At 39.9% G+C, this 23,838-nt stretch overlaps 1 protein-coding gene across 4 annotated transcripts in view; it reads right to left on the bottom strand.

Moving 5' to 3' along the window:
- Positions 1-5,265: 5,265 nt before the first annotated feature.
- LOC125457466 (transferrin receptor protein 1-like) overlaps positions 5,266-23,838 on the bottom strand; it is a 45,649-nt gene continuing 27,076 nt past the window's right edge. For all 4 annotated transcript variants that reach the window (XM_048541664.2, XM_048541666.2, XM_048541665.2 and 1 more), the window contains exons 13-19: positions 22,824-22,887; positions 20,998-21,065; positions 17,564-17,640; positions 15,361-15,445; positions 13,200-13,421; positions 11,931-12,071; positions 5,266-10,493 (exon numbers count right to left, since the gene is read on the bottom strand). In XM_048541664.2, coding sequence (XP_048397621.1) covers positions 10,251-10,493; positions 11,931-12,071; positions 13,200-13,421; positions 15,361-15,445; positions 17,564-17,640; positions 20,998-21,065; positions 22,824-22,887 — 900 coding nt within the window. In that variant the 3' untranslated portion in view covers positions 5,266-10,250. The remainder of the gene's footprint in view (positions 10,494-11,930; positions 12,072-13,199; positions 13,422-15,360; positions 15,446-17,563; positions 17,641-20,997; positions 21,066-22,823; positions 22,888-23,838) is intronic.

The following is a 23,838-nucleotide window of genomic DNA, read 5'->3' on the forward strand; positions in this document are numbered from 1 at the left end:
GTTTCAACTAGATCTTCCCCCATCCTTCTAAACTCCGATGAGTATAATCCTAGAGTTCTCAAACATTCCTCATATATGTTAAGTTTTTCATTCCTAGGACCATTCTCATGAACATCCTCTAAACCTGCTCCAGGGCCAGTACATCATTCCCAAGATATGGGGCCCAAAACTGTACACTATACTCCAAATGTGGCCTGACCAGAGCCTTATAGATCCTAGGTAGTACATCCCTGCTTTTATATTCCTCTCAAAATAAACACCAACACTGCATTTGCCTTCCTGTCTACTGATTCAATCTGCAAGCTTAACCTGAGAGAATCCTAGACTAGAACTCCCAAGTGTCTTTGGGATTCAGATTTCTAAATTTTCTCCCCATTTAGAAAATAGCCTATGCTTTTGTTCTTCTTACTAAAGTGCATGGCCTCACACTTTCCCACATTATACTCCATCTGCCACTTCTTTTGCCCACTCTCCTAACCTGTCCAAATCCTTCTGCAGCCTCGCCACCTCCTTAATACTACCTGTCCCTCCACCTATCTTTGTGTCATCTGCAAACTTAGCCAGAATGCCCACAGTTCCTTCAGCTAGATCATTCATGTATAATGTGAAAAGTTGTGGTCCCAACACTGACCCTTACAGAACACCACTTGTCACCAGCTGCCATCCTGAGAAAGACCCTTTTATCCCTACTGTCTGCCAACTAGCCAATGTTCTACCCATGCTAACACCTTGCCTCTAACATCATGGGCCCTCATCTTACTCAGCCTCCTGTGCAGTGCCTTGTCAAAGGCCTTCTTGAAGTCCAGGTAGATAACATCGATTGGCTCTTCTTGGAGGCAGTCCAGCAAAGGCTCACTAGGCCGATTCAGAGTATGGAGGGATTATCTTAAAAGGAGAGGTTGAGTTAGTTGACCCTGTACTCAATGCAGTCTTGAAAACAGAGAGGGGGCCTTATTAAAACATAGTAAAATCTTGGGGGAACTTGACGTTAGATTTAGGAATGTTGTTTCTCCTTCTGAGTGTGTCTAGGACAGTGGGGCAGAATCTCAGAATAAGGGGACTGTCTGAGAATGCAGCAGAATATAGATAGTTTAGAGAGTTGGGCGGAGAAATGGCAGATGGCATTCAGCCCAGGCAAATATTGGGTGATGTATTTTGGAAGATCCAATTCAAGAGTGAACTCTACAGTAAATGGAAAAGCCCTGGGCAAAATTGATGCACAGAGATCTGGGTGTTCAGGTGTATTGTACCCTGAAGGTGGCAATGCGGGTGGATAGAGTGGTTAAGAAGGCATACGCTATGCTTTCATTCATTGGACGGCGTATTGAGAACAAGAGTTGGCAGGTCATGTTGCAGTTGTATAGGACTTTGGTTTGACCACATTTGGAAAACCGCGTATAGTTCTGGTCGCCACATTATCAAAAGGATGTGGATGCTTTGGAGAAGGTGCAGAGGAAGTTCACCAGGATGTTGCCTGGTATGGAGGGTGCTAGCTATGAAGAAAGGTTGACTAGGTTAAGATTATTTACATTAGAAAGATGGAGGTTGAGGGGGAACCTGATTGAGGTCTACAAAACCATGAGAGGTATAGACAGGGTGGATAGCAATAAGTCCCCCCCCCCCCCCCCCCCCCCAAGAGTGGGGGACTCAATTACTAGGAGTCACGATTTCAAGGTGAGGGGGGAAAGTTTAAGGGAGATATGCGTGGAAAGTTCTTTACGCAGAGGGTGGTGGGTGCCTGGAATGCATTACCAGCGGAGGTGGTAGAGGGCACGAGAGTGTCATTTAAGATGTATCTAGACAGAAAATATGAATGGGCAGGGAGCAGAGGGATACAGATTCTTCGAAAATAGGTGACAGGTTTACATAGTGCTGTAATTTTCTTTGTACATAAGACAGGAGCAGGAACTTATTCTCAGATATTTGTGAATCTGTGGCATTCTTTATTACAGTAGGCTGTTAAGGCTGGGTTGTTAAGATTATTCAAAGATAAGACAGACAAGTATTTTATAGGGGTCTGAAAAAAGAAGACAAGAGAGTTGTGAATTAGGAATCAAGGGTTATAGGGAAAAACGTGAAAGTGGCATTGCACATTTACTAGCCAATCATGAGGCGAGATAAAGCTGTAATAAGATCAGGAGTTGAATGGCCCTGGTGAAACTCAGACTGGGCATCATCTTAATATATTAAGTACCTTAATGTGTTGAGCCTTATCAAAATATTACATTCTTTCCTTCCCCTTTCTCGGTCCTGTTTGTTACTTCCTCAACTAGTTCTAATAAATTTGCTGGGCATGACTTACCCATTCATGAAGACAGGCAGACTCTGCTAGATTAGATATTTCTAAAAAGGTCTGCTATTACATTCTTTATGAAAGGACTAACATTTTACCAATAACAGACTTTAAGAAACATTGATGTTATTTAAATTACATCCCATATATGGTATGTATGGGTGCCGCTGCGTATCGTCGAGGAGGGAGTGAATGTTTAAGATAAGAATGGGGTACTGCTACAGCAGCTGCTTTGTCTTGCTGCCAAGCTTCTCAAATATTGTTGGAACGAGATTCTTCACTTGCTTGCATAAGCAATCGATCTCACTCCTGACATGTACCTTGTAGGAGTTAATTATGGATGGCCAGCATAAACTTATAAAAGGCAATCTGAACTTTAATTGTAATTTTTAAATGTAGGCTAAGTATTGAACATGGTCCAAAGGATTTTAATAAAACATTTAACAAATCACCACATACAAGACCTGATTAAGAAGAGGCTACCAGAACAGGAGGGTCAGCGGCTAAAAACAAAAACTGCCCTAAAGACAGAAAACAGTTGGGTTGTAGTAAATGGTTATTTTTCAGACTAGAGAATGATAAGCAATATTCCCCATGGTTCAGTGATGAGATCACGTACCCAAGCTTGGCACAAAAGTTAGGATGATACAAATTTACAGGTTACAGATAGGTTACCAATGCAGATAAGTAGCAGATGGAATTTAAGTGAAAAACAAGGGGTGATGCATTTTGGAAAGACAAGCAGCAACTGAGTCAAAATGGCACAGTTCCAGAGAACATGACAGGGACTAAGAGATATTGGGGGTCATGTGCCTTTGAACTTGGCTGACAAAATTGAGATCATTTGAGAACTTGAGTTTCACCAATAGTAACAAAACCGATGTTATTCTAAACTTGTTTAAAGGTCTGATTTGCCACAACTGGAGTATTCTCTTCAGATCAATCATCATTTCTTATGTGGATGCAGGGGTTCATGAGCGGTTTACTACAAGAATTCCAAGGATTAAATGTTAATTATAAATTTAAAATTGAAGCAACAGGGATTGTTCTCCTTGAATATTACAGGGAAATTGGATAGAAGTGCACATTTAGTAAAGGTAATGGTACACAAAATAAACCTTTTTTCCATTAGCTGGCATAACATCTGAGAAACATAGTTTTATGGCTTCGGAGAACAGGCAAGAAGAAGACCTTTTGTATATAAGTGGTAACAACCCTGGAACATTGTCCCTACATGATGAGTAGGAGCAGCGATAGGAATTGCTTGGAAGTTGGATTGGCACTTGAAGAAAGTAAACTTCCAAGGTTACAGGAATGTGGAGGGAGAAGAACAAACTGGATTACTCCACAAAAGAGGAAAGGCATTGGCTCAATGTGCCAAATGGCTTTTTGTCCTTTGCTGTAATGATTCTCTGGCTCGTGGATTCAAGTATTACACTAAGAGCAAATACACAGTCACTCCATTGAAAGCTAAATGCTGTCAATCAGATGGGATGGAAGTACTTTTACCAGGAACTGCACTAAATAAGGAAAAAATGATAAGTATAAACTACACAGGGAAATCAGACTGTCTGGAACAACTCGAGAAGACACGTTGAAAGATCTGGTTGTGGATTTAATGGTCAAGTCAGGTTTTGGTAATGTTTAGCCAAGACAACACAAAAAAGGCAAATTTTCAGATATCAATTCTGCATGCAGAATAGAGTGGCAGTTGAATGCTTACAGTAGGAAATTTTATCTCAAATCTGGAGTTCTAATGTGGGACAAGACCTTCACAGCATTGCAAGTCTGTTCATTCTGATGGGAGATTTGAGTCAAATCCTAAGTGTACGTACAGGACATCTATTTTGTCAATGTCATTGACAGAAATTTTGTCATCCACCTTCAACTTGAATTCATAAAAGTTAAGAATTTTTTTAATGCAAGAGGACAATCAGCATATTGTATGCTATTTCAAACAGCCATAACTTTTCCACATGATTGACAAGCTGCTCATGTATTTACATTTAGAGATAGTAGTCGCAGAACAAAGGTGTGATCTTCACAGTTGAGGGTTTAAAAAAATTTGTTCACTCAAAAACAGTTGAGTGTATTTGTTTGGAATTATTGTAGGTTTATAAAAAATCTGTTGACAGTACAGTTAAGACTGAGGTCAATGGAATTTTGGATGAAGGCAATCAAGGGATATCAGAGATTAGATGGCAATGTTGTTTGAGGACAACAACGAGCCCCAATTTTGCTGAATTACAAAACAGCTTGAAGAGCCAAATGATCTACTTCTCCACTTCCCATATTTTAGCATGTATAACATTATGATGTCTGGCAGAATCTGTGAAGAAAAAAAGTCAGTGATTATTTCTGGTCCGGTGACCCTTCCTCAGAACTGGACCCGAAACATTAACTCTTTTTTTCCCTTTACAGATGCTGCCAGACCTGCTGAGCTTTTCCAGAAACTTCTATTTTTGTTCCCGATTTACAGCATCCACAGTTCTTTTGGTTTATTTCTGCACATAATCAATTATCTCTAGGTTAGTCCTTAGTGATTCCAAATAATGTTTCATTTCTGCCCATTTTCTTGTCTTCAAACACTTCTCACTGGTCAGCAGTGAAGACATTCCAACCCCTTTCATATCTCTTCTAGAAATCATGACTGAAAAAAAGGGCTAGCAATTAATAACTCACTACAATTTGAGTATTTAAAAGGCTAATTTAAAAAAGGACAATTCTGCAGGACCCAAAATTTGTCACAAATACTGACCAAAGTTTGCAGTTCACTTTAAATCTGTTACAAAATATAGGGAAACATTAATATACTTAGAGAATGGTCATATTTTGAATTCAGTTGTCAATTACATGTAGATGTGAGATCATACTTCTCTTAAAAAATTAATGAGTGCTTTGTATGGAGTCAAACAGCATAGTTCTATGCTGCAAACATCAAGCAATCAAAAATAATATTGTAAAACATTTATTTGAAGCACATATGCAAGACAGCCAAACAAATCAATTTTTTGTAACTAAAGTTTTAGAACAATTTACGAAATAATACAATTATTACTGCCTGAAACTATAGACAAGTGCCATACTTAACAAAAGAACAAGACAACTGACAGTTTGCAGAATATTTTGCAGCAGCAAAAAGAGCAAAATAATTAAAGCCCTGTACAAATGGCAACAAGTGATTCAGTGGAAAAGCAGCCCAAACAGAATAACCAAAAGCACCGAGTGCCTGGGAAATAATCCCTGAAATAACCCGGGATGATCTGAATTTTTGGGGGAGCAGTGAGAACACAAAGATAAATGAAAACCAGAGAACTGCCACAGATATTACAGATAAAGATTTTCTCTATAATCGATGAAATTACAGTACATTTCCTGGAATTGTTCACACCATATTCTGGTCAGCTTGATCAATTTTTCTTTCAAAAAACAATTACAGTAAATTTTAAGAACTGAAGCATCACATCTTTTCCATTGAACCTGGGCTTAAATAGATCTGTACAAACTGAATGCTGTCATTCTCATCCTGGTAACCCAGAACAGTATTTTACAATAGCCCAGTTCATGCTCAGAATATATTCAGAACAAAATTTGAGTAATTGTAGCACTAACTGGGAAAGCAATGAATATTGATTAAAGACATATTAACATGAAGAACTTTATTCTTTTCAGTGAACAGACTGCTGTTCTTCCATGAGAATTTGAGACACACTGGCTCTAGGCTTTTTTGCTCTCTTTGCCCTGAGGAAAGTGCAATAGTGCTGCCACTCAATGATGGAGTGCACACACTATCAGATTACGATGCCACACATAGGAACAAAACCTACTTACTAAAGCCAAAGTGCTTAGGAGCGGATTATCAAAGCCAAACACTACAGAATCCACATATAAGGGATGATGATAATGAATTTTAAGCCTCTAAAGTCATGCTGTTGTCTACCAGCACACAGATTCAATGTAAAAACTTTTAGGATTGACCTATTGGGGCCCTGATCATGGGCTAAGTAGGAGCAGTCAGAAGAATCCCAGAGACAGATGCACTTCAAAGTTCCAACTGCAAGCTGAATTAGGTCTGTTAACTGAATTTCAGGTCATCTGGTTTCAAAAGCCTTCTAGAGCATGGAGGTTCAGTCCAAAACTTCCATTGAAAGTTTGGAACTAAGTGAATAAGAAACTCCAGTTACTTCACTCCAAAAACGTTAATGTGTTAACTAGAAAAGCATGGAACTGAGCCATTACTCCACGTAGGCACCAGGAGCTCCTTACAATGAGAAGCTTTGGTAGGAACAGTACACATCATTGGCCAATATCTACCAATTAAAAGTGAAAAGCTTCAGAAAAGGATCAGCAAGTCTCAACAGCAATTTCTATTAAAAAATACAATTCCACACTGGATGAAAAGGACATGCAACTTACTATCTGCTTTGACTACTACTGCCCCCCGGATTTCACCTTCCTGCTCCATATACCCAAGTAACAATTAAAAAGGAACACAAAGTTTTAAAGCATCTGTGAATACATATCAACACAAGGCACACAAGGTCCTTACAAAAAAAAAATCACAAACTAATTAAGCTACAATACACATAAGCAAATAAAACATGATAGCAGTTGATCATAAGCACACAATTAGCCCCACCGATAAGCAGATATAACAGTTAAATTATGGGAATCCCTGTTCCCGATAATTTTTATACACCTTGGGTGAAACATATGGAAGGCACTGCTTCCGATATACACCTTGGTAGGCAAAAACTACCTTATTTCATGGCATTATGGAAGACACTGCTCCCGATAATGAGGTTGTATTCTTGTAGAAATGTCATAGGCTTTCATTTCTTAGTAGCAGATGCTGCTTTCTGATTGTCGACAGTATAACCGTCATAATTATGGAAGGCACTGCTTCCGATAATTATCTTATTTTAAAAAGATAAAACTATTTATAGTGAACTCTGTCACTGATAAATAAAAAAAAATAAATATTTCAGTGTTGATTGGTGAAAACAGTAGTGACGTGATAACTGGGCTTGACAGACGCTTATCTTAAGTGACAAGCATATATAGTAAGTGTAAAACGAAACCATTGGTGGTTAAATATAGCAAATTCAATTGCAATTTCACCATGCCCAGAAGTTTCTTACCAGATAATTTAGATGCTTCATTTTTAAAGCAAAATGATCAATTGTAAGCACCTAGCCCTGTCACTTTAGCCAATATTCTAGATTAATAGGCAGGCAGCAGTAAAGTACTTGACCTGGGTGTTAAATGGTTTAAGACGACTAAGCCAAGTATGACGTTTCTGTTTGTGCACTAGTTATGGGCTGTGAATGTATTCGCGAGCCCCTACACAGTAAAGTTCAAAAGATTATCAAGTGATAAACTGTTTTGATTAAATTTTAAGCTCTTTAAGGCAGCTTGTGATTTGACAAATTATCCCCTACTCAAAAGTAGAGTTTTGTTCTTTGCACAATAAGTGACCCAAATTATTTTGAGAATAACAAAACAGTCTCCATTTTATCAAGGGACATGCCATTCAACAAGCCATCTTTCAGAGCACAAGCATGTTTTAAATTCAGTTAACACAAAAAGATGATGAGCAAAGGATTCTCTTATAAACTGAAGTTTAGATAATCGTAATGACTTACTTAGAAGGGCTGCTAGTGCATTGCTGCTAAGTACATCAAACAATTTCCAAACAACTGAATAAAACTGAAGTGTGAAAAAAGAAAGTTTCCAAAACAAACGCAAGCTATACAATTCCTGTACCATCTATTTTTGATCATAGTTTAAAGACAGAGTTAAAATACTTGGGTCTGTGGGACATGTTTTGACACAACATAATTATCCGACTCAAACAACCTAATGTGGAGTGAGAAATGGCAAAAATACAGACACCCTACTTTAAAAATACAATGGATTCAGAAAACAAGAATCTACTATTACATAGATTTTGTAAAACTCCTGTCTCTTCAAGGAATAGAAGTTCAAAGTAAGAGAAGGCAATTGAACAATTGATCATTGCCTTCATTTTTGTTTCCAGTTTGTAGAGAGGCGACATAGTAATGCCGTGATTCAGAAAGAAATGCAATGAATTCTTTAAAATTATCTATCTTCCTTCACTTCAGACTAGCACTGACACTATAGTTCATTAAACCAAGTTAAAGACCTCTTCAAGCCCAGTGAGTAAATTGGAGATTAATTGTATGCATTTTGTTTCAAAACAAAATTTTGCTGTCTCAAGGCACAAAGACTAATTTGTCTACCAAACTTAAAGTTACATCCTTTCAGCTACACTAACTTTGCTTTATGCCTGTTAATTTTCTCAAGTGTAATCACTAGTATTTAGTGTGATGGAAGGACTGTTGCTACAAGTTAACAAGGTTTACTTTATATTAAGATTGTCACTGATGCCACTGAATAATTTGCAATAGCAAAAAGTTTAAATCAGCCCATTGCTCACTCTACTTCCCAGATCATTTCAAATGATTTGGCTTAATTAAATTTAATTTTGAAAAACTCTCCATTTAGAAACCAGCATAAATACAGAAACTTTGCCTTTTCTTTTTACTAGGCTGAATCTACCACACTGTTTGTTTCCTTATATATTTCCAGCAGCTTCTATGCTCTGCTACTCCAAGGAGTGTTATTGTTATATTTCAAAATGCAGAGAGGTTTGAAGATATAAAGGTCCTTGCTCCCCACAGAATGCCCGAGGAGCTTAAACCATCACAAAATGTCTTAGGAGGAAAAGCTTAGTGGAACCTCAACAGCTTCATCAGCATCTTGCACTTAATGACTTTAGGTGCAATTACTTTTTTTTTGGGGGGGATGTTGAGAGGCATTGGGGGAAGGGAAAGATAAACAGGCTTATTAAATTGCAATATAGCGTTCAAAAAGCCATAATCTCTCAACTCAGTTTGTCTCATTACAGTACTTTTCATATCCAAGATGCACATATTTTATGTTAAATGATGTGAAATCAAAAATAAACGCTATGATCAATTAGTGGCTAGACAGCTGGTTTGTGATGCAGAATGACACTAACAGCATGGGTTCAATTCTCATACTGGCTGTGTCACCATGAAGGTCCTAAATTTTCAAACTCAGCCCTGTTGACTCTCAGGTTAAACTCACCACAAGCTGTTTCTTTAATCAGACAGCAGTCGTATGGGTGCTCTGGGACTACGGTGACTACTTACTTAACATCACCTGCTTCCCCACACACATTCAGTTCAATTTAAAATGTTCCAGAGTTTTAAAATACTCCTTTGCTCACCATGAAACAATGCAAGAACAACAGATCAGTCATCTATAAAAGCATGTTTCACAGCTGCTTCTACATTGGTCTAATGTGGTACTTGAAATAGATTTACAATGTGCAGTTAACTTCAACAAGTGCTAAATCCAAACAAATTAGTTAATTTGCTGAGACTAGCTGCCAGGAAGACCTGGTGAAAACCAGTCCTCCCCCATTGCTGTTTTAAAACAAAGCACAAACCTGGACTGTAGTTTTTGTTGACAAGGGGACTGCCGCCAGACGCACAAGTTCTGTTCACTGCGAACAAGCAAACCAAGTACACTAAGGCTAATGTATAAACAGCTTAAGTGGCAGCATCACAGAATGCAAAAGATTATAGATAACAAATACTGCTGAGATATCACCACTTCCTCCACACTTGCACTATTGGAGTAGAGTGTCTGTTCTTTTAAGGCATCTGAATACACATCTGCAAGTTCATGCTGGTAAGCAATTTTGTGTTTCCGATTTTGTACAACAGAAAAAGGTTTGCACTTTACAAAACAGATGCCGTACATGATTTAGAGGCAATATAAATTAATCCCATATCTGAATAGCAGAACCTAAGTGACAAGTGTGAAGGTTAATATATCTCAGCATTTTGAAACTAAAAGTGATGCTTGTCGACAAACCAGGTGAAGGGTTGCATAACAGACACGATCAGAAGTTATTGCTGCTGGTCCACACTTCTCCACTTAGTGCATTGGCTGCTCCCTGGATGGTCCAAGTCGCATAAGCCAAGTCATTACGAGTCGTATTGAAATCAACGAGTTCAGGATTCACCCTCAAAAGTTTCAGCTGCTCGACAATACCAGCAAGGGTGTGGTTTCCTTGGCCGTACAGCAGGTGTCTATATGGACAATTATTTATAGACACATATGGTGAAAGGAAATTGTACTCCACCTGTTAGAATAAATAAAGATTTTAATTTATTCTGCAATTAAGAACAGAACAAGCTATTTGACAAGTACAACTCAATACTGCAAGATTGTCTAATCTGGCAAACCAATCATTTTGTCTGCATGTGCAAACTAATGTAAAAGGAGGTTTACACAGCAAAGTATGCCGAGATCAATTCCATTCCTTTTGTTGAAAGCTGTAACATCAGTCTGAAGTGAACAGCAGCTTATGTTGCCCATAGACACAGGCGTGGCAACGTCTTCCTCACTGGCTCACATTTATGTTGAGGCCATACCTGTCTCCAAACTTCCAACTTAAATGGTGGCTAGGCATCGAATGCCAATAAATGCCAAATGCATGGGTTTTTTAAAGCAACATAATACAATAGAAACTGACAGTTATTCTATCCAAAAAGCATGCTCTAGCACAACATAACAATGACTGAACTTCTACCTCAACTCCATTTCCCTGTTGTACACCATATTGCTCAACGCACACAGAATCCAAAAACCTATCGCCAGTCTGATTTGATCATAGATCACAGAATCCCTTCAGAGTGGAAACAGGCCATTTGGCTCAATAAGTCCACATCGCCTCTCCGAAGAGCATCCCACCCAGACCCATTTCCCTTACCCCTGATTTCCCCATGTCTAACCCACCTCACCCAAAAATCCCTAGGCACTATGGGAAATTTGGCATAGCCAATCCACCTAACCTGCACATCTTTGGACTGTGAGAGGAAACCCACGCAGACACAGGGAGAATGTGCAAACTCCAGACAGTCACCCGAGGCTGGAATCGAACCTGGGTCCCTGGCGCTGACAGGCAGCAGTGCTAGCCGTTAGGTTGATGACCAAGCATGAGGGGCAGAGAATTCCAAAAATCCATACTTACCGTGAAGTAATTTTCCTCACCTGAATGACAAATGCTTATTCTGAAGCAATTATCAACAGTTCTAGGCTCAACCAGGAGAAATATCCTTCCAGAATCTAACCAATCAAGCTCTCAGAATCTATTTCTTTCAGTAACATTCAACACCTTTTTATTAGTTATTATTTCTGCTGGCTTTACCAGCGAAGTTCACGCAATCTGCCATTTTGGTGTTTGGTTTTGATATTATGGACAAGTATGCTTCCCAATGAAAATCACAACGACGAGGAGGAAAACAGGTAAGTGGTTATCTAATGGTGCTCTACGTCCAACAAACAATATATCTACATTCATAGGGGTACAGATCTCTACTAATGCAGATTTCTCACTATTGTTATTTGGAAACTCAAATGTGAGAATGTTTGTAGGGATCTGATCAACAACTTGCTGAGCAAAAGCGTGCTCATTGTTTATCAACTCAATGCTTAGCAAATCAAAGGTGGAACACATCAAAATTACATTTACTTTTGCAGTTCACACAAAGCAAGACAGCAAAGCATGGAAATTTACCCTCATAATTCGATTGTTGTAGGTCCGACAGAGCAACACATCATTCATATCAGAACTTTCAATCTGAGAACGTAGAGTATTGGCAGCTCTGTAGAAGTCACCACGAGCTGAAAACAGCCATTTCATAGTCAGTCCACGCTCCTGCAGAAAGAAATTTTTACTTTAGCTTCAAGGCTAATTTATGTTGCATCACCCGAATAGTGAAGCCAATTTTCAAATAATTTTAGGTGCAGCATGATTTTGATGGATAGGCGGCATATATAGCAATATCTGTTTTTCATGTAAAAATGGCGTGCGCATGATCAGGTGGCACAGACAAGCCAAAAACAAAAATGCAACATGCGGGTCAGAGTTTGTTGACCATTGACGTAATCATTTGTTACACATGTTTAATGATTCGTCAGCCATGTTCCCAGAAAGCACCATATTTGGTCTTTTATGGAATCAAGAAGATATCAGTGTTTATTAGTCTATCATGTGGCTTGACATCAGATGTACAAACTATACAAAATTTAAAAAGTGACAAGAAAGTGAAGGTGAGACAAGGTTTCAAAATAATTGAATTTGGTGGGTGACATCTAACAAGGCAGTGCTGAGAATAGGATTCAAATTGATTGCAACTAAATGCTCCCATTACCACAATGTATAGGAAGAGGAAATTAACTATTTGAATTTATATGCCAGCTTCAGGCCCAAATGATTTCCAGTTAATTACACTTAACCACAGGCAAACATGACAGTTACAAGAAATAATAAGTGTCTTATGGCTTTCAAACGTATCAATGAATTACCAGATAACCAACAGAACTAAAAAGCCTTAATTAATAAAAATACAAGATCCCCGTGCACATTTTGATTAGTGCCACAGGGGGGCTGCATTCCTGAAGATGTAGCACCCTAAGCTCCTGGGCTAAAGTTCCAGCATAAATTACACATTCATTCATAATAGGGTCTGTACCCTGATTTTCTAATCAACCTTTTTAGAGATGCCACTACACTCCTTTAGTGCAGGTGGGTCTTAAACCCAGGTATCCTGGCTCAGAAGCAAGGTCACTACTACTGTGTCACATGAGCCCAACAGTAGCTTTTTTTTTAAAAAGATAGTCTTCTTTGCTGTAGAAATCCTTGATAGGTGTGCAATTAACATTAACGATATAGTTATCTAACACCTCAATCTTTGCTTCAATTGTGGCAATGGTATAGCTCCATAGTTCATACTTCTACCAGTCAGATCCTAACAGACAAAGATTTTACATAATTTTTGTTTACCTGCAATTCTGATGCATAGCTTTGAATGTTAATAATATACTCAGACAAATCACTAGCATACTTCTGGTAATCGAGAGGAAGTTGGTGGTGATAGACTATCTTAATCACAGCAATCCCAATGACTTCTGCCATGGCACGGGCTACAGGCTCTGACTTATCATCAGTAAACTTGGAGAGAGTATTCATGGTGTCCTCTTCTGTGTTGTATGGGTAATTTTCATCCTGCAAATGAAAAGACCAGTGAGGAATTCTGAACACACACCAGACTCCTAATGTTGTGGCTCTAGTTACAGTTAATGGAAATTAGAATTACACATCCTATACAATTTCTGAAAATACTCGACATCTGATTTCACAGCTGGTCATGTGGTCTCAAAATGATATCCGATCAGGTATATCCAAATTACCGCAATTTTCAGAAGGTGTTTTATATGGTACCAGACTTGTGGTTGTATATGAGCATCAAGTGAAGATTGGTTAACTAATAGAAGAGAGGTGGGATATAGGAGGCATTTTCAGGACAGCAACTTGTAACCAGTAGTGTGCCACAGGGATCAGGAAGGGGCTACAATTATTTATGATGTGCACTGAAGATGTGGACGAATAAAGTGAACATGCAATAGACAAAAGTTTGTGGAGGACAAAATTAGTGGGAAGGCAAATGGTGAGAATGGAACATAGTCTGCAGAGGGCTATAGACACGTCAACTGACGGGGCAAAAACTTGGTCAGCAGAATAGAATTTGGAGATGAGAGATTGACAAGCCTTGACAGGGGAGGTGCAGAAAATGTGTTTTCCCTTGAGGGAGTGTCCAGGACTAGAAAGCATAATCTCAGAACAAGAGAACTAGCATTTAAGACATGGTGAGGAACAATTTCCTCTCAAGAGGATTGTGAATCTGTAGACTTCCGTAACAAAGAGGGCAGTTGAGGGTGGGTCATTAAGTATAGTCAAGGCTAAAACAGATCTTTAATCAGTAAGGGAATCAAGATTTATAGGGAAAAGGCAGGAAAGTAGAATTGGGAAATTTCAGATCAGCCACAACGTCAGAGTGGCAGACAGATTTGACGGGCTGAATGTCCTACTCTGTTCCTGCCTTATAGTCTTAACTTTCCCACTGAAACCATTTAGCAGGCAACTGATCGAACGCTTAAAGCCATTATTTAGGTCATAGTCCATGTACTTTGTAACTTTATGAAACAGTGAACAGTGCAATAGGTTCACAAACCTAAAATCATCAACTGGGTAAAGTATAAGTAGTGAGCAGGGAGTTCATCACATCCATGCAAGCTCTATGGAGCAACTCAGTCAGTGCCATTCCTTGTCTTTTCACTGCAGCCCTGCAAATGTTCTCTTTAGATGACTTTTCTCCCCCCATTCATCCTTTGGTTTGGGCATTACTGGTTACGCTAACATTCTTAATTTGCCCTTGAGAAGCTAGAGGTGAAACACCTTTTTGAACCCTGACAGGCCCTGGTGTGCTCGAATTCCCAAGCACAAAATAACAAAATTTTGACACATAAAATTAAGGAGCTACTATCCAATTACTTTCTGAAAATTGAATGATTCCAGATCCACATTCTCACAACGCGTTCCAGATCTGAAATACACATATTAAACAGTGATTAACACCCAGGCAAAAGGGAGTCAAAACTTGGAGCACAGTCTCATATTTGTAGGGTTCAGCTTAAGTCAACCACTTGCAGGGGTGGATGCACAACATATCCCATTCTCAAATAATCAGCTACTATATAACAACAACTAGGGGGAGATCCATCATATACAATACAGTTGCAATGCACTACGTAGTGGATACCAGATGGACCTGTACCTTATTGACCTTGCTAAAACTGTGGGTCAGGTTGAATTACACATTTAAAAACTCAGCAGCTTTGGCTATGCTACTTTTTGCAGAATTAGACATTACTGCTAATATTGACAGAAGTCCTACTTGATAATTTTACTGCCTCCCAAATCTGTCTTACGACTGCAGCAAAATGCTGCAGCACAATTTACTCCCATCTCTAAGACTGATGCTAGTAAGGATCCACCCAAAATACTTAAGCTAACTCCAGTGCAGTAAGTTACAAAAGAGAAGTGAAAGTTGTGCTCATTCCAGGTCTAACTCCAAGGCTTGCCAGCAATTTCATGATCCACTTACCTTGGTAAAACTGAGTCCAATAGCCGGAATCCCACCAATTGCCAAGAACGCATAAACACTGGTATCCATCGGAATTGGTTGCAAACTAGAAGGGGGCAATAATTAATTTGTACAGGTTTGTTATTGGAATTGATAATTTAGTTACTTTCACGGTAGAGTTGAATTTCTGATCAAATTTTACCCATTTTGCATATGACATCTGAAACTCAAATAGTTTTTGAACAATTTTGTTTATTAATGAATCTCCAAGCTCACAGCAAGTTCAAACCTTCTGCAGTTTTTTTCCTCTAGCCCTGATTTCATAGAACAGAGAACATAGAAAAGTACAGTACAGTACAGGCCCTTCAGCCCACGATGTTGTGCCGTGGAATAATCCTAATCCAAAAATAAAATAACCCAACCTACGTTCCCCTCAATTCACTGCTGTCCATGTGCATGTCCAGCAGTCACTTAAATGTCACTAATGACTCCGCTTCCACGACTACCACTGGTAAACTATTCCATGCGCTCACAACTCTCTGGGTGAAGAACCTCCCTCTGATGTCTCCTCTATACCTTCCTCCTAACACCTTAAAACTATGACCCCTCGTGGCAGTCAATCCTGCCCTGGGGAAAAGTCTCTGGCTATCAATCCTATCCATGCCTCTCATTACCTTGTACACCTCGATCAGGTCACCTCTCTTCCTCCTTCTCTCCAGAGAGAAAAGTCCAAGCTCAGTCAACCTCTCCTCGTAAGACAAGCCCTCCAGTCCAGGCAGCATCCTGGTAAACCTCCTTTGCACCCTCTCCAAAGCCTCCACACCTCTTTCCTATAATAGGGCAACCAGAACTGGACATAATATTCCAAGTGTGGTCTCACCAGGGTTTTGTCGAGCTGCAGCATAACCTCGCGGCTCTTAAATTCGATCCCCCTGTTAATGAAAGCCAAAACACCACATGCTTTCTTAACAACCTTATCCACTTGGGTGGCAACTTTGAGGGAGCTATGCACTTGAACACCAAGATCCCGCTGTTCCTCCACACTGCCGAGAATCCTGCCTTTAATCCTATATTCAGCATTTAAGTTCGACCTTCCAAAGTGCATCACTTCGCATTTATCCAGGTTGAACTCCATCTGCCATTTCTCAGACCAGCTCTGCATACTGTCAATGTCTCGCTGAAGCCTGCAATAGCCCTCAATACTATCAACGGCACCTCCAAGCTTTGGGTCATCAAAAATACTAACCCACCCCTCAACATCCTCATCCAAGTCATTTATAAAAACTACAAAGAGCAGAGGCCCAAGAACAGAGGCCTGCGGGACACCACTCAGCACTGACCTCCAGGCAGAATACTTACCATCTACAAGCACTCTCTGCCTCCTGTCAGCCAACCAATTCTGAGTCCAGTCAGCCAAATCATCCTGTATCCCACACCTCCTGACTTTATGAATGAGCCTGCCATGGGGAACCTTATCAAATGCCTTGCTGAAGTCCACGTACACCACATCCACTGCTCGACCCTCGTCAACCTGTCTCGTGACCTCCTCAAAGAACTCAGTAAGATTGGTGAGTCATGACCTGCCCCTCACAAAGCCATGCTGACTCTCTTTAATCACACTATGCTTTTCCAAATAGTCATAAATCCGATCCGTCAGAATTCTTTCCAAAACCTTGCTGACCACAGACGTAAGACTGACTGGTCTGTAATTTCCAGGGATTTCCCTATTCCCCTTCTTGAAAAGAGGAACAACATTTGCCTCCCTCCAATCTTCTGGTACGACTCCCATGGAGAGTGAGGAAGCAAAGATCTTCGCCAGCGGCTCAGCAACCTCCTTTCTCGCTTCCCAGAGCAACCTAGGATAAATTTCCTGCGGCAACCTAGGACATCTTCTGGAAATTGCTCTCTCAATATCTCTTGTTTGAAGAGAACATTCAGGGATGTCAAGATGTAAAGATACTTAGGACTCAAAGGAAATTCTGACGGTGTGGAGCTGTTGTTACATGAAAAAGTTATGTAACCTTAACAGCAACCCTGAACATTATTCAATCAATGCCCTAAACTGGAAACCTCAAAGCAATTTTTAAGATTTGCCTAATGTGCTGTTGTACACATGTTTTTGAACAGTGTTGGATAGATGGCTAAAGATCTGAAAAGTCAAGATCAGTCAAGGAGTGGGTTGGGGAGAAAACACAAGCAAACAATATGGTATCTAAAAACTTACACTGCCTTCAGCCAGTCACCAGCACCTGCTTCAGCCACTTTGTAGATAGATTTATCTGGCGATAAAGGACTTTTTACCTGTTAGGAAAGATTTACATAAAAACATAGTGGCAGAGGATAATTTAACAAAAAACATCAACTCAATTTCAAAAATATCAGCATCTGATTTTATAAAAATAGCCTCAAGACTAATGAAACACCACAACCAATTCAGACTCACCCTTGCCAATTTTCTTTTAAAAAGAATTGTATCATTAAAACACAGACCATAAAACATTGTTAGACTCCCATTTAACAGTGTACAATGATCGAGTTCAGAGAATCAAATTGGAGATAAGGAACGAGGGGGAGAAAAAGTTTAGTGGTGAACTGATAATAGGCCCCACACAATAGTGACCCTGTAGGATAGGGTCAATGAAAAAAAAAGGGAATCTTATAAGAATGCCATCATGGAAGATTTTAATCTTCATATACACTGAACAAATCAAATTACCAAAGTAGCGTGGACGGAAGTTTGGGTTCAACTTTGCATTCAAAAGCTACTTGGTACAATTTCTGGAACCAACACAGGGACAGGCTATTTTACACACTGTGACATACAATGAAACAGGATTACTGAATGACTTCATTGTGAATTGTTCTTTAGGTAAGAACAATCATAAAGAATTCCTTGCTTTTTTTGAAGGCAAGAAACTTAGACCTGAAAGCCCCATCTTACACTTAAATGCAATTGTAAGGCCATCAAATACTAAGCAGTAATAGCTTTTCTCTCGTGATTGAAATAGAGATTGCCACTTGGGTGGCACGAAACTTATTTACCACTTTCAGCCAAAGCCTAAACGTGCTCAAGTCTTGTTGCACAGACTTTCAGGATTTGCAAAAGTGCAAACGTTAATGACTTTTAATGAAGGCTGCTGGTGATACAGCTGAAAATAACCGGACCAATAACACTGCCCTGACATCCTCGGACTAAGATGGCTGACCTTCAACTAAAAAGTCAGAGAGACAGGAATAAAGTAAATGCTGGCCCCTTAGACAACAACTTTTGGGGAAGATTTTGAACAGGTGTTTTCTACCTAAAAGCATGATAAAGGGACAGACAAAGCATTACAAGTGGGAAACTCAAAGCCAAAGGGGAGAGGCAAAGCTGTCGACAGAGAAAAAGTACCAGGCAAGCTAACAGCACTCCAGGTAGACAAGTTGTTAGGATCTGATGGCCTGTATTTTCAGGTCTGAAGAAAGTAGCTATAAAGATTGAAAAGGTTAATATCAATGCTTCTGCAGAATTCCAGATTCTGGAAAAGACTCAGTAGATGCAAAAGCTTTTAAAATACAGCGTACTATTGAAGAAAAAGGAAAAACGAAAGCTGGAAAATAGAGGGCAGTCTATTATTGGCAGAACAGTAGCAGGACATTCAGAAAAAAAATTAATAAAATTAGACAAAATAAACAAACACCTTTTGGAAAGGAAAAACTCCCGATTTGTTTGTTATCCAACAAACTGCAGATAATGGATACCATAAGATGTTCTGAATTTGGACTCTGAAGATGTACTTGATACAGTCCCACGAAGATTTTTGATCAGTACAAGAGTTAAGCGCATACAGACAACAGGGAAGTAGAATTAAGGCCTCGGTCAGATCAGGCATGAGCTCATCAGACAAGATGGGCCAAGTGGCTTACTCCTGATGCTATTTTGTATGATTTAACAAAACTCAAAAACACGTTTAGGAAATGAAGTGGGTAGCTTTATTTAACAATGACACTGAAATGTTAAGTGGTAATAACATCTCTCTACTGTTTGTAGTGCTCTACGAGTAGTACACTTAAAAAGGTGTCAGACCAGCAAAGCCGACTTAAACAGGGTCATCTTTAACCAAGATAATGAAATGTGAGGCTGGATGAACACAGCAGGCCCAGCAGCATCTCAGGAGCACAAAAGCTGACGTTTCGGGCCTAGACCCTTCATCAGAGTCTAGGCCCGAAACGTCAGTTTTTATGCTGCTGGGCCTGCTATGTTCATCCAGCCTCACATTTCATTATCTTGGATTCTCCAGCATCTGCAGTTCCCACTGTGACCATCAATATTAGCATTTATTAAAAGAAAAACAATAAACTCAAAAACCAAGGTTTCAAAAAATTATTCAGCCAGTAACAGACAGATCTTTCACGAAGTGTTTAGTTGACAGTTCAGGCTCCTTGATAACAAAGTGTGAGGCTGGATGAACACAGCAGGCCAAGCAGCATCTCAGGAGCACAAAAGCTGATGTTTCGGGCCTAGACCCTTCTTCAGAGAGGGGGATGGGGTGAGGGTTCTGGAATAAATAGGGAGAGAGGGGGAGGCGGACCGAAGATGGATAGAGGAGAAGATAGGTGGAGAGGAGAGTATAGGTGGGGAGGGGATAGGTCAGTCAGGGGAGGATGAACAGGTCACGGAGGTGGGATGAGGTTGGTAGGTGGGAAATGGAAGTGCGGCTTGAGGTGGGAGAACAGGATAGGTGAGAGGAGGAACAGGTTAGGGAGGCAGGGACAAGCTGGGCTGGTTTTGTGATGCAGTGGGGAGATTCCCCCCACTGCTGTGGGGGCAGAGAAAAAAAAAGAGTTGCGGTCCTTCAAGAACACAGCCATCTGGGATGTGTGGGAGTGGAATGCCTCATCCTGGGAGCAGATACCCGGTGTGGCTTCCTCTACATTGGGGAAACCAAGCGGAGGCTCAGGGACCACTTTGCGGAACACCTCCGTTCGGTTCACAATAAACAACTGCACCTCCCAGTCGCAAACCACTTTAACTCCCCCTCCCATTCCTTAGATGACATTTCCATCATGGGCCTCCTACAGTGCCACAGTGATGCCACCCGAAGGTTGCAGGAACAGCAACTCATATTCCGCTTGGGAACCCTGCAGCCCAATGGTATCAATGTGGACTTCACAAGCTTCAAAATCTCCCCCCCCGCAACTGCATCACGAAACCAGCCCAGCTCATCCCCGCCTCCCTAACTTGTTCCTCCTCTCACCTATCCCCTCCTCCCACCTCAAGCCGCACCTCCATTTCCCACCTACCAACCTCATCCCGTCTCCTTGACCTGTCCATCCTCCCCGACTGACCTACCCCGTCCCCACCTATACTCTCCTCTCCACCCATCTTCTCCTCTATCAATCTTCTGTCCACTCTCCCCCCCCACCCCCCCCCCCACCACCTATTTATTTCAGAACGCTCTCCCCATCCCCCTCTCTGAAGAAGGGTCTAGGCCCGAAACGTCAGCTTTTGTGCTCCCGAGATGCTGCTTGACCTGCTGTGTTCATCCAGCTTCACACTTTGTTATCTTGGATTCTCCAGCATCTGCAGTTCACATTATCTCAGTTCAGGCTCCTTGTAAGTTTATTGATGCAGTGAAGATAAGTACACATTAAATCAGCAGCAAATTAAAATCTTACCAGTGAAACTGTTTCTCGAATTAGATTATGCAACATGGAACTGCCAAACATTTTAAAACTTGCACCTCCTGGAACAGAACAAAGACAATTGACTTATTTCAGAAAACACTCAGTTCATGTTGAAATCTATTATAAGATTTTAAAATCAGTTCAGAGCCACTGGCAAGATATTCAAACAGGAATCTTCCTAAATGCAGTTTCTTGCTGTTAAAAATTCCTAGCTATTGTTCCAAAATAAAAAAAATCCCTTTACCCTTGCAGTATTTGCCTGAATCAACTGAGGAACTATCCTAGTCAACAAACTTTAGAACAATAGAACTTTGCACTTTGATCACAGAAAGGCTCAGATCTACTATGAGGACCTCAGACATTGCGAATCTCATATCTCAAGGAAGCAGTATGACAAATAACACCTGATAGAATTCTACATCTTGCATACTGAATTCAAACATTCAGGAGATTTTATTCCCTTAAACATTAAAATCAAAAAAATAAAAATCCCACAAAGCTTGCAGGGCTGTGAAAGATAATGAAAGTTCAAAAATGTAAGACTTAGTCAATATTTGGGTGCACATAGATACAAACAGCATATGCCATACATAGATATGAAATTAGCCAAATAATAAAGGATGATTGTCAACTTGTCATATCATGGAGTAGTAATATTGGTTGGTGTTTACAGGGTGATTAATTAACATTTCAATATTCAAATTCAATGCAAACAGTTTCATTTTTAAACAGTTGCCATACTAGGAGTAAAATCAAAGATGATAACTGCGCTGAACATTAGAAAAAAATACATCATAGAGTCATACAGCATGGAAACAGATCCTTTGGTCCAACTAGTTCATATTGAGCATAACTCCAAACGCAACTAGTCCCACCTGTCTGCTCCTGGCCAATATCCAGCAAAACCTTTCCTATTCATGGACTTATCCAAATGTCTTTTAAATGTTGTAACTGTACACACATCCTCCACTTTCTCACTAAGTTCACGCTACATGCAAACCACCATCTGTGTAAAAAAAATTCTCATATCTCCTTTTAAAAATCCCTTGCCTCTCACCTTAAAAATATGCCCCCTAGTCTTGAAATCCCACATCCTAGGGAAAAAGACAACTACCATTAACTCTATTTGTATCTCTCATTACTTTATAAACTTCTACCAAATCATGCTCCTTGCTTGAAAACTGTGTCCCCTGGATATCTGCCCCTGTACTGTGGAAATAGCAATAGTAAATGAGCAAAATAATGCAAGTTACTTCAGCCTTTTTTCTCCTTATTCCATTCAAAATCTAGCTTATCATTCAGGGCAGATTGAAGTGCTAGAAAACCCATTTTGCTCCAGTAACAGTGGGCAACTCATTCAGGAACATGCACATGCACAGTTTCAAACAAAATTATTACGTAGATCTTACATGTGATGTCATGTGAAAATGTAGTACTTTATACGCGCAAGGAAGCATATGTAATTTTGAACTTGAAACTTGGTGGTGAGGACAGTAGACAGGAGGGCTCCCTGGAGGGATAAGTGAAGAAAATCTAACCCTCCCCTCCAACTTTGTCCATGGTACCCTTGGCTCTCTCACCCACTCCCAATTTCCTCCATTCCCTCCCCTGGTGCTCTCCTGGGTCCAAATTTCCTCACCCATTCCATCTGCCCAGGTCCTCCCAATTTTCCTCCATTACTGGGCTACATACCCCTTGAAGCCTGGGCATGTGTTTCAAAAGCAGCATAGTACACGTGATCATGTCAGCAAATGCAGCCTTTTAAAAAGAAAAAAGCTTACCTATTTACTCAAAAAAAGAAATCATTGTTCACTTACCCAATATAGCTCTGTCAAGACTAAAGTAGGCACACACTTTCAAATGCAACACAGACATGTATCCCTGGAAAAGAAACAGACGTGACTAATCCAATTTATGAAAATACTAACACTAAATTATACTGCAATATGCTAAGTTAGAAATGCATGGATAATGGCTTTTCGCTAATTTTATATGATCTGAGTAAGGCCTATTCTTGCATCCCTATCCAAAATTAAACTCAAATTTGACAAAGGACATAGATCTCAGCTAACATTTAGGACAGCAAGAAATCTTGCAAGCATAACTAACCTCTTCATTCTTCTAGATGCTGTGTGTTCCCCAATCCCTACCTATTAGTACATGTAGCAAGCAATCATCAGCTTGTAGAACAGTGGCTTCATTTCAGTAATGCTAGTTGAGGTCCAAAGGTTAAATTACTTTAGAACACAAGTGATGTTTGGGATTTGTCTTTGTGTGACCAACTATCCTGCTAATTAAAAAGTCAGTCACCTCCAGCAACTCGTACTTTCCAGTGACTAGTGATGGTTTAAAAATCAGCCTCCCATTTGGAGTCTTGGAAAAAAGTGGAACTAGAATGAAATAACAAGATTCTGGATTGTACTGATTACAGGGCACATTAGTTATGAACAGGAGTCACTGGACTCAAAACGTTAACTGTTTTCTTTCCACAGATGTGCTACCAGCAATTTGTTTTTGTTTCAGATCTCCAGATTTGTTTTATTTTAGTTAGATACGTTTATGCCTGATGAAGTCAGCACAAAAGATTGTAATAAATATTAGGCTGTGTTACATTACAATTCCCAAAAGCAATAAAGACTCGAAACCAACTGTCTCAACAAAAGAAACAGCACATACCTGGGTAGTGGTGGGTTAACGTGTCTGTAAAATTTCTGGTATTGCTACAGTAATTTTTTATTCCTATTTCACAAAAGTACTGCACAAATAGGTGTTTGTTATTTATATTATAATATTTGGTGTTTATCAGGTAAACAGACAAGTACACATGGAGGT

Source organism: Stegostoma tigrinum, chromosome 14, assembly GCF_030684315.1.
Source record: "Stegostoma tigrinum isolate sSteTig4 chromosome 14, sSteTig4.hap1, whole genome shotgun sequence".
NCBI lineage: Eukaryota > Metazoa > Chordata > Chondrichthyes > Orectolobiformes > Stegostomatidae > Stegostoma > Stegostoma tigrinum.